Raw genomic sequence first — 12,278 nt, 5'->3', positions numbered from 1 at the left:
CAAAACAGCACCTGATAGAATATCAGGGTATGAGTCAGATGAGGTGACCAGTGACTTAGTGCTGGTAAAGGGCCCACAGAAAAGAAGGCAGGATCACATTTGTGTTTCATAAAGATCTCCTTGAGACTGGAGAGCTGGCTCAGCAGTTAAGAGGTCTGGATACTCTTCCAGAGGATCCAGGTTCAATTCCCAGCATCCACATGACAGCTCACAACTGTCTGTAACTCCAGTTTCAGAGGATCTGACAGCCTTTTCTGGCTTCTGTGGAACACACACACACACACACACACACACACACACATACACACACACACACCCTACACAGACATACAGACAGACAAAACAGCTACACATGTAAAACAAAAATTTTAAAAAGACCTCCCCAAAGCCCATGGAGGATGGGAGATCCTATTAACCACTTAACTGGTTACTGCCATATTCTGGGGCCAGAGGGGAGGATCCAAATATGTAAACAATTCAGAAGAAAGCTTTAGGGATACATGTGAAAAACACTCTTAACCACAGGACTTGACAAAGAATTAGATTTGGAGAAGGGAGAAGAAAGGCTCTCTGGGTCTATAGCCACTGCAAGGTTCTGTGCACTACATTTTCTGTTTATCAAAACAGTGTCTGTCTGTTTAACAGAGTGTCAATCCTCCTCAACAACCACCATTCCTGTTGAACATGGCATTTCTGCTGCCTGTTCCTCAGCTTTGGATCTTGGACCATTGCAACCCCATCACAGCTAAGCCTGAGTACCCATCCCGTCATCCTCTGCCAGTTATTGCTAGGCAATTCACATGCCAGGAAAGGAGAACCTTGCTTAGAAGACTGTTTCTGGGCTCTGGTCTTAGTTTATGTAGTGCCAGTGTGATTCTAAGCTTAAGGACACTCCTTTCCTTGCTTGGATTTTATTACACACCCTCCACCTCACCCATCCCTTGTAGGGCTGGACAGCAGGGATATGAAGGTGCCCATTTTCCAGTCTGGCCAGAAATCAAATCTAAGGAGGACTCCAGACAGCACAGCATGGAAGGTGAATTTCAGAGGAGGTATATGCTGCAGCAAGTTCTTGAACTTAGCTTCCATTTGTCATCTGTACAAAAAAAATGCTGGTGAAAGTCTCAATCCAGACAAAGAGGGGAGCAGCACCTGGCAAAGGCCATGCTCCTGAGGAGCACCTCCTAATAGCCATTCCTTCCTTGTTCCCTGTTGGCTCCAGCACCAGCCTAGGTGGCTAGGGACTTCACACTCACTGTGATCAGTGCCTGAGGTTATGAAGCAGGTGGAAGTCAGGGGTGGGGCTGGAATGGGTTAGGCCCAGGAGGGGATATCGTGTGGCTTAGAGAGAAAGCGTCTTAGGTTCAATACCATAGGGAAATAAGATAATCCTCAAACTAAAGAACTGCCTCTAAGCTGAGTACTCCTTGGAGCCTTCAAAGCAGATGCTATTCTGCGCCAGTCTGTCATTTGATTAGTTTTTGAGACTCTCCAGCAGGGTACAAGAATAAAGACTCACTGTACCCATTCTAGAGGCAGCTTCCCAGGCCAGAGGTTTGGTTATGTCAACGGGTCTCAGGTCCTAAAATAACTCTTACTCAAATGTTTTACAATATGATTTTTTTTCTTTATAAAGAGAGACAGGGTCTTGCTACATTGCCCAAACTGGTCCCAGATATTGAGCTTCAGGCACTCTCTTGACTGAGAGCTCTGAGTAGCTAAGTGTCCAGGTGTGCTGTGGCAACATGATGCCTAACTTTTTAATAGAAAGAAAACTTTAAATCCTTAAGTCATTTTTTTTTAAAGGATTTAAGTTACCTCAGTGGAACCAGATTCTTAAAAGGGATTTACAGATTTGGGGTTCTAAAATAATCTGCCCCCCCCCAAAAAAAATCCAAACTCATTTGAGCAGTCAAATGAGAGAAGCATATTACAGGAAAGAAAGCAGAGCCCCTGAGGTCAGCTTTATCCCTCTGTGCGAAGTAAAAGACCATTAGAATAAACAATTATCTGACAACTCATAGGAACAATCTTAGTACTTGATAATAGGCCCTCTTGTACCATTTCAACTTTGTTTGTTTTTGAAAGTCATGATGACTTACTTCATAAATCTTTTCTATACCATGGAGCATCTTTTGACAAGTAGAGTCTGGGCAATGTCGCATTTAACCACCCAGCTAAACACTTTTTTTGCATCATTAACCACTTGGTATGACACTGACCAGATAATTAAGACAGGTTTGTTTAATATTTCAAATTAAGGCCTATATGATTATCCATTAATCAAAAGTAAACCTCAAAACCTGGGTGTAAAACAAAAATATATCTTATGCAGCCAGCTTACAACATAATTATTACTACACATCTGCTCATGATCTGTGACTTTTTCTTAAATGCAGGTCACCTGTTTAAAATTTATAAAGATTTATACTCATTTAATTACTGACTGCATAAAATTTACTCCTACATGTGTTATCAAGATAGACACAAAAAACTCTGATGAGAAATTATATAGTAACCATATTTTTGTGTGAAAAGCAAGAAAATATTTTTACAAAGAAATTGGAGAAATAATGAGAATTAACTTCAACAAGGAGCCGAAAGTGGAAAGAATTAGTTTTCCACGTTTGCTTTTCCTTAACAACTTGTAGACAAATTGGTGCAAAAGCCAGCTGTAAGGAGCCATTCTTTTCCCTCTCCCAGGGCCGGCGCTTCGTTAGTTCATCCATCCATCCATCCATCCATCCATCCATCCATCCAATCAGTCATTAATAGCATATAGTTTTATGTCAAGCAACTATAAGCTCCAGGTACTAATCCTCTATCCTTAAAGGAGAGGTGGTATTAACCAGCTATCCATGCAATTAATCATACTGCTTACACTAATGATCTCATAGGGGAGTACAGGTGGCACTGGAGCCGGGACCCAGAAGCATCTCCACACTGGAGTTAGACTCACCCACATGTAAATTCTAGTTTTAGCTGGATAAGTGAATTTACAACTCTGGGTCTCCTTTCTTTTTCAGAGGGGCTAATAACCGTATCACTGGCTAGTGTAAGAGCTTAGGATGTAGCAAATGGTCCTTGGTCTGAGCCATAGTAGGTAATAAACAAATACTAGCTCTTCCTTCTTTATATTAACCCTTCTCTGATGTCAGAAAAACAGAATGCTGCTAGGCTCCATGTCCCAAAGGCCATGCGTCCTTCAGTGGCTTACTTTCTTAAATTTAGATTGACCCTTCCATGACAAGCACTGTGCCCCTGCACTCCACTCACCACACCAGTGATGACAGAGATCACCAAGCACCTTTTGTGGCTCCATGAGAAACATATCCCACGAAAAAGATGGGCATTAATTTGTACAACTAAGAAAGTCACCTAACATTCAGAAAGGACAAGCCACAAGGAATCATGTTCCTCAGCTCGCGGTCACACTGAGAGCTCAAGGATTTCAGAACTATAACACCCAGGAAACTAGAAGAAGTGAAAAGGCTCTGGTGGCACTCAGCACTGTCCTTGGAACTGAACATTTAAAGACTTCTTTTGCTCTTCATGTTTCTGTTTACTATTAGATAGGAATGCTGAGGTTCCAAGAAAACAAGAACCCAAGGGCCCAGGCTCGTGGGGCCCTGTGTCTGGCTATCTCTGAAACTCATGTTCTTTCCATGACAGCAGACTGTATCACATTAACAACCCCGTGGTTATTGCTTGTTTCAATTTGCAATGCAGCAATTTAGTTATTTTAAATTAATCCTTGAAAAATCACCAAGAGATTAAAATGCAAATTTCAACATGGCTAGAGCTCTATAGTGATTCTGTGTCAAACCTACACAAATTGGTCTCACAAAAGTTCAGTGTCTCCTGAGAGGAAAAGCTTCCTTGCTTTGTTGTGTATTTCAGATATAAAATATCATTTTTTCTCATGAATATCACAAGTCAACCCCAGGGGGTCAAACCTTAGAACCTGGGTCGCTACACCCCACTGACCTGCAGACTAAGGCTAGCAACCAGAGCCTATGAGCTCTGGGCTCTGCGCATGTAAAATGGGGCTCTCACAGAGTAGCTGCAGGGATTAAAATGGAATGGTGTGTGTTAGGAGACTGGCAGATTGGTACTACTATTCTGCTTAGAAACAAACAAGACCTGCCCTCTATTGGTTTGCAAAGGAGGATTTAGGGGACAATGGGTCATACACAGGGAATTGGTTCATTAGTGGCAAAACCAGCAGAGAAAAATCTAAATTTCAAAACTGGTGGGGGCAGGGGAGATAACATACAGTGCAGCCAGGAACTGGAGCCAGTGTCATGGAGAAGACAGTTTAAACAAATGTTCCTAACCCCAGCAGTTATGGTGCTGAAAATTAGGGAATTATAAAAATATTCAGCGACTTTAAAACCAAGCTCTTAAGGATTTCTTGGCCCTTTAAATAAACAGACGAGTCAGATCTAAGTAGCCATTTTTATCATATTATTTAGCATAGAAGAACAGGACAGTGCACCTAGCTATTACCTCAGAGAGAAACCCTCTAAGTTTCTCTTTTCTTTCCAATACTACCAAGGCAAGTCAAGTAAAAGCATTTTCAAAGTTATGAATCCTGAAGAATAGAAGAGAGGTGTCAATCTTCTGAACTCTAAAATGATGTTACTAATGAACTGGTTCTCAACCTGGGACCATTTTATTACTGAGGGCATATTGGGTATTTCCTAGAGACATTTCTGGCTATCATGGCTTGGGAGGGTGGTGGAGTGAGGAGCAGATTGATAACAATTATATAGTAAGTACTGCCCAAGAATGCTTAAAAAAAAAAAAAAATCCAACAATGTATAAGACAGACACAGGTAACAAAAGATTACCTGATCCAAGAAGACGTAAGAGTTGATGGAGGATGAAAGGATAAGCTGGAAACTAAGGTTGAGGTGGGTGAGTGGACATGGCAAAAAGTACCAAGCCCTGGCCGGGCAGTGGTGGTGCACGCCTTTAATCCCAGCACTCGGGAGGCAGAGGCAGGCGGATCTCTGTGAGTTTGAGGCCAGCCTGGTCTACAGAGTGAGATCCAGGAAAGGCACAAAGCAACACAGAGAAACCTTGTCTCGAAAAACAAACAAACAAACAAACAAACAAACAAACAAAAAAAGCACCAGGCCCAGCTTACACACAGAGCCTCTGGAAAAATCAGCAAGTGGAGTTGATCAACCTCTAAGGGTTAGGAAAGTACACAAATGAAAAGAAAGTGATTCATTCCCAAGATTCTTCTCTCAAGCCCCCAGCTCCTCAGCTGGCTTCCTGCACCTGTCCATCTGAACCAGCAGGGCCTGGGGATACCAGGTACAGCTGAGGATTGTTTAAAAGGCACCAGCAGCTCTGGAGGCTGACCTGAGAGGGTTGCTGGTATCCACTGACAAGCCTGGACACTGAAAGGAGAGCAGGAAGAGGAGGAAAAAGAATTAGAATTAATTTTTAAATCTGGAAATAAAAGTCTCACAGATGAGGTTTAAAAGAAGGAGGAGGAGGAGGAGGAGGAGAAGAAGAAGAAGATGGCCAAAGTAAGAAATTTGAAAGAAAAATTGTTGAAGAAATGTGTAAAAGAGAAATGTCTAAAAGAGAAATGTGGAAAACAGGACAGAAAATGAACATTAGTGGATCAATACAGGAGGTTTAAATCCTACCTGCCACAGAAAAGAGAATTGAAAATAAAAAAAAAAATTTAAAAAAATTAAAAAAAAAACAACAACAATGATGTGAGAACACTTGCAAGGTGTAAGGATGTGCATTTCCAAAGCAGATAAGATGATCAGTGACCAGGGCAACAGTTGGAAACAGACCCATTAAGGCATATCATTGTTCAATTTCAGAATATTAGAAGCTAATAGGTCATAAAAAATAATAGGGGTTGGGGATTTAGCTCAGTGGTAGAGCACTTGCCTAGCAAGCGCAAGGCCCTGGGTTCGGTCCTTGGCTCCGGAAAATAAAAAATAATTAAAAAAAAATAATAATAGGAATCAAATTAGCCAAACCTCCTAATCTACAAGAGTAAAAAGAAGCCAGTGAACATGCCTTCACATTTCTGAAAGGAGAGTGATTTGAAAACTAGAATTCCCCATTCATGCTATCCAATCACCCAAGTTCAAAACTATTGCCTCCAGCAACAAACACTCTCTCTCAGGACACTGCTGGAGAATGCTCTCACAGAATGAGGGAATATAACCAAGAAAGAGAAAGATGTTAAACCCAAGATCTCATATAAGACAAGTTGTACAAGAGAAGAAAGGAACCACAATTTAACCGCTAAAGATAGAGGAAGAAAAGGAGAAGAGAAATAAATGAGAGACAGTATTTTGTATGTATCTGGGTTTCTGGGAAGGGGTATCAAATTCTTATCTCACATAAGAAAATCAACAGGTGATATATGAAACAAAAGCATCTTGAGATGTAGCAACAGGGACATGTTAAAAATATAATGGGAGCTGGAGAGATGGTTCAGTGGTTAAGAACACTGGCTGTTATTCCAAAGGGCGTAAGATTTGGTTCCCAGCATCCATATGGTGGCTCACAACTGCCTGTGATTTCACTTGCAGAGCATCTGATGCCCTCTTATGGCCTCCTTGGGCACCCTTAGTGATATGAGACATACTCATACAGTAACACAAATGTACACATAAATAAAATCAAATCTTTAAAACGATGGAAAATACAACTGTTAAAAACTTGGAAGTAGCTGCTTCTGTGGAGTAAATATGGAATACTTGAGATTACAAGCCTTTATCAACTACTATGTGGTACCATATGACTTCTAAAATATTTGTACTTTTAAACAAAAATATTAGGGTTGGTTGTGTGGCTCAGTGGTACAGTGTTTGCCTAGCAGCTGTAAAGGTCTTTAAGTGGTGGGACCACAGACATACACACACATCAAACAGGACAGAATAGATAGATGTGAACAACTTTTAGGATAATTCAAACCAGCATCACTTTATATTTAAAAACAAAAGGAATCTAGCCAGGTGGTGGTGGCACACATCTTTAACCTCAGCACTCGGGAGGCAGAGGCAGGTGGATCTCTGTGAGTTCAATGCCAGCCTGGTCTACAAAGTGAGTTCCAGGACAGTCAGAGCTGTTACACAGAGAAACCCTGTATCAAACAACAACAACAAAAGTCTCCTGCACTCACAGATTCTCAGCCATAGTTATCCTGTAAAGTTACAGAGAAAATTCTGGGGAAAGAGTCATCAAACACTGGAGGGAGCACAGCATTAAGGTTGGGGAAGGGATGGTGATAATCACATTCTTTTTTTTTTTTTTTGGTGTTTTGGAGACGGTTTCTCTGTGTAACTTTGCGCCTTTCCTGGATCTCGCTCTGTAGACCAGGCTGGCCTCGAACTCACAGAGATCCGCCTGGCTCTGCCTCCCGAGTGCTGGGATTAAAGGTGTGTGCCGCCGCCGCCGCCGCCGCCGCCGCCGCCTGACTTAAACCTTTTCTATAAATAAGAACCTTGAACATGCCAATAAAGCAAATGGAAAACTGATGTGTGTACAGAGGTGACAGTAGAGACAGCAATGTGTTTATCTTCCCGTTATTCTCCATCCACAGTTTATCTTAACCAGTTTCCAAATTTATTAGTGATGTTTATGTATCTTTTTAAGTTTTTAATATACATTTTGATTAAAATATAATTCCATGATTTTCCTCCCTCCAGTCTCTCCCAATTCCCCACCCTCCAAATTATCTTTTCAAGTTCTTAAGAAGTCTTGATTTGCAATATTATTTTAATAAATTAAATTATTTTTTCTAGTTTTGGTTTATTTGTTGTTACTCTTTTTCTAATCTCTTGAACTGATGTTTTATGGGGCTTTAGAGAAAGCCTAGATCCTTGCACATATTGAGTAAGTGCTGTGCACTGAACTATATGCCCAGTACTTTAATTTCTTGAATTCAAACTCAACTTCATTGTTCTTACAAAAGCAATCAAGGCTAGGAATTATCCTCTTTGCAGTGTGTTTGGCCATATCATTTTAAACGGAAAGGAATTTTGGCACCTGTTACAATACAGATAAGCTTTAAAGGTGTTATGTTAAGTGGAATAAGCCAGACACAAAAGGACAAACAGTATAAAGAGGTAGTGGCGTGTAGAGGTAGTGGCCTTTAATTCCGGCACTCAGGAGGCACAGGCAGGTGCATCTCTGAATTAGAGGCCAGCACAGGCTACAGAGAGAGTTCTAGGACAGCCAGAGTTACACAGAGAAACCCTGTCTCAAAAACAAACCAACCAACCAACAAACAAAACCAACAGTATATCATTCCACTGATATGTGGTGCTTTCAAGTAGGCAGAAATCACAGTTAAATAATGGTTTTCATGCACTAATGGTTATTGGTTGCTGGGTCCACAGCTACAATTTTGCAAGATGAAAAATTCTGGAGACCAACAGAATGTGAACTACTGAACTGTATCCTCTGAAGTGGATAAAAGAGTCAATTTCATGCTATTTATGTTTTACCAAGTACTTTGCTGGTGGCTACTTTAGGCTTTATTCTACATTGTACGATTTATAATCACAGTAAAATATTTTGCAGGTGTGCCCCAAGGTAGAGAGGTCACTCAGCTTGTTTGGGGGCAAAGACGAACCTACAGATCTGTCACTTTAGCTCACTGCCTCTCAGCCCTTAGAAGGTGAGGTTGGGCGTCCTCCTACCTCACTTACTATCAAGTGAAGGACTTTCTGAGAAGTGAACACGTGTGTGTACTTACATACACCTGCCCTAATAAACATTTACATGGGAATTTCTTTGCTGAGAACATCTCATCTTGTAAGTGAAAGGAGAATCTGAGTCTCCACTGTGAAAGAACACCTGAGTTTCCTCAAATGGAGTATTATGCAGTGGACAACAATGATTCTTAACAATGAAAATGCTAAGATGCTCTTCTAATAGGCGATTTTAGCTATGTAAAAATATAAAAATGCCCTAAAAAGACTGGAAAGATTGGAATATCAACCATTAATAAGTGATTACTCTTGAGAAATATGAACACCTCTTCTTGTGTCTGTACGCTGTAGATATTTTCAATTTGCTTTTGCTATTAATAATCCATTTTTCTTTTTATATTTCTTTTAGTGATGTACTATAATTATATTTGAAAACATATTCTTTTGTTTTAAAACATAAGCAGTAAACAAATAAATGTAATGCTCCCTTTCCAAGTACTCACATTCTCAGGTATGCTGGGAAGCTCTCTGGTATCAGGCACAGTGAAGTAAGAATGCTGGAAAAGAAAAAAACACAAGCTGCATATTCTTTCAAGATGAGCTAACTAGCACTTGATTTTAAATTTAGGTAAATGTTGTGAAGCATCTTCCTTACTCAGATGAGGAAGCTGTGTTTTCTTGTAGTAAATATCCACATTATAGCTGCTTAAGCTAATGTTGGATCACACTAGGAGCATTAACTCATAAGCACAAGAGATGAATGTCTTTGGGGGACATGAATGAAAAACTCAAAGAAGCTGAAGTCTAAATTCCCATGTGATATTTGCAGATTTCTGAAAACCAAGAAGTGGACCATTTTGTAATTTATTGCTCAATAGGGCAATGGATTCTTAGAAACCAAATGACACTAGATTCACTCACTAGGTGACAGGATGTCCCCACCAATCCTATAATTCTATTTCAGCATCTGAGGTCCTATCAACCAATACTGTAGTCAAAATCTGCTCATATGATGCTCAGGACAGTCCAGACAAAGGTCACTCCATCTGAGATGGATACAGATGGCTGCCAAAGGAGGATGAGCTCCTCACTTACATTGTGATTGTCATGGAAGAGAGCTGGAGTGGGTGACCAAGACTTCAAAGACATGTAATGAAGCATCTCCATGTTTGTAATAAGCCTGTGTCTATTTCCAAGTTAAATGAAAACTGGCTGGTCTAATGCCACTTCTGCTGCTGATTTTAAAGGCTCAGAAGATAATGGTAAGTGGTAGGGGAAGGAGCCTCATGCTAGACAATTAAAGATGGATTGTGAAAGGCCAGGAAAGCAAGGTTCAGCTCAGCCATGGCCTGAGCTCAGATCTTGACCTCTCCCCTAACCCCTAGCTTCTGGGTAATGGGAGAGTACATAGGTTTCTAGAAAAATGAATTGTATAGTCTTTCTAGAATAAAGGGTCCTGGAGGCAAGCTGTTATGAATGATGGCAACAATAAGCTGCTTGTCTGACACTCAAAAGAAATTTACTGAGTATCTGCTTATGGAAAACTTGACATTAAATACTTTAATCACTTCTAATTTCCACAGTAAAATTTGAAGATAGATATTATCTCCATATTAAAAACAGACCAACTAATGTTCAGAGAGGCAAATAGTCTAGGATGACTATATGGAGGAACTAGGTTGGACCCAGAGTGGGGTAACTAACCACACCCTGGCCCTTTCTGCCACATCACTCTTATGTCTGTGCTTTCATTCACAAACATAAAGGAGCTTGAGTGAGCACTCCATAGATGAGGCATTTAGCACACAATAAGTGGTACTTTATTTACTTACTTACTGTTTTATTTATTTGGACATAGGGTTTCACTATGTAGCTCCAGCTGGTCTGGAACTTGGACACAGACTAGACTGGCTTTGGCCTGGCACCGATCCTCTTGCCTCTGCTTGCAGAATGTTGGCATTACAGGCATGCACTACCACACCCAGCTCAACAAATGGATTTTAATATGCAAGTATTATTGTTCAAACTACTAGTTTGCATATCTATTTTTCTTAATCACCTATATTAGCTACACAGGAACATTCTCTTGTAAAAAGTGGTTAAACAAACAAAGCCCAGGTTTGACATTTCACCAATATTTTAGTATTTCTATTACAAATGAGATGCTAGCCCTTCAAATAGAAATGCATTTTGGGAAGAAGACTATCTACTGAAGAGGGGGAATCAGCCTTTACAGATGCAATGGATTATAAAGAGTGAGCTGGCAAAACTCTAAACCAGCTAGTCCCCAGGCTGTCCTTGGAGATTCTGACTTGCTCCATTGCCCATGAAATGCTGGGGACCAGGGGAGGTCAGAAACATTCCTAGAATCCACTGGAATGAAACAGCTGCACACCCAAAAGTTCCTCCTGTCCCTGAGCTGGCTTATCCTTGAGGCATGACAGCATGCTGCCTGTGCAGACATTTGGGGAAGGAGTGGCAGCTGGTGACCTGGCCAGGCTGCCCCACAGCTACCTGTCGGATGTCATTACAGACTGAAGCAGTGAGATTCAAGCTGTTTAGGAAAAAAGACGGAGACAAAGGCAAGGCTGCTCTGCTTCAGTGATGACTGTGTCTAAAGCACACTCGCTTTTCTGGCAGTCCCTACTCCCCACAAGCAAATCCTCCATAAGTAAATTCCTTCCCTCTTTCCTGCTTCCCACCTCCCTCCCTGTCTCTGTCCCTTCCTCCTTTTAGCTCAGCATTGTAAAAGCTAGGCCATCATTTCTAAACCATATGATTTTGCATGCATACTTTTTCCTCTCTAAATCTTTCTTCTATGGCATGGGAATGTTAACACCTACACTGTGAACAATTTTAAGCACCAGAGGTGTGTATTTAGTATAAATTAGGAACATAAAATAGATTTGTTATTGTTGTCATTATTGACAATACTGTGGCTTTTGATAGCGTTCTGGTAAAACCCATCAGTTTACCTATAAAACCAGACACCTTTCTGATCCCTGAAACCAGCATTGTATCTGTTTCTTGAGAATCTGGAAGAGAAGACTCTCTAACCTGCCAGGGCTGTGGGATAGAGAGACAGGTCTGCATGATAGTGGGTGCTTGGCCAAAGGATGTCTACTACAGAATTCTGATAAAGAAAATGATAGCTTCCATCTAAAAGATCAAATAATTTAGTAACTGAATCATAGAAAAGATCCTATGCACTATCTGACAAATAAGGAAGCTGAGCCTGTATAGTTAGAGGTCATGTCTTAAGTCACTTCAAGCACTAGTAAAAGAGACAACTGGAACAGAAATTTCCCATCAGTTGGCTCAGAGTCTACCTTGGCACATTGCACCATGTGCAAGATGTATCTCAAAGCGCTCAAAGAAACAATGACTGCTGTAGGCCAGGAATTATACTGAGAACTCTCGCTCTGTCTTCAACGGATGGAGACTGGAAACCAGCTTACTCCCACAGGATGGAACTAAGACTCCAAGAGCATGCAAGATTAGGGCCAAAGAGAAGGCCTAATTCAGCCTGTGAGGTCAGGGGAGGATTTCTCAGGAAGCAGAATTGGTTTTGAAGGA

At 40.9% G+C, this 12,278-nt stretch overlaps 1 protein-coding gene across 9 annotated transcripts in view; it reads right to left on the bottom strand.

Moving 5' to 3' along the window:
- Positions 1-12,278, bottom strand: part of Dennd1a (DENN domain containing 1A) — a 507,198-nt gene that overhangs the window by 231,064 nt on the left and 263,856 nt on the right. For all 9 annotated transcript variants that reach the window (XM_028887902.2, XM_028887909.2, XM_028887900.2 and 6 more), the window contains one exon: positions 9,206-9,259. In XM_028887902.2, coding sequence (XP_028743735.1) covers positions 9,206-9,259 — 54 coding nt within the window. The remainder of the gene's footprint in view (positions 1-9,205; positions 9,260-12,278) is intronic.

This window comes from Peromyscus leucopus, chromosome 4 (genome assembly GCF_004664715.2).
Source record: "Peromyscus leucopus breed LL Stock chromosome 4, UCI_PerLeu_2.1, whole genome shotgun sequence".
Lineage (NCBI taxonomy): Eukaryota > Metazoa > Chordata > Mammalia > Rodentia > Cricetidae > Peromyscus > Peromyscus leucopus.
This window is presented reverse-complemented; position numbering and strand designations above follow the sequence as displayed.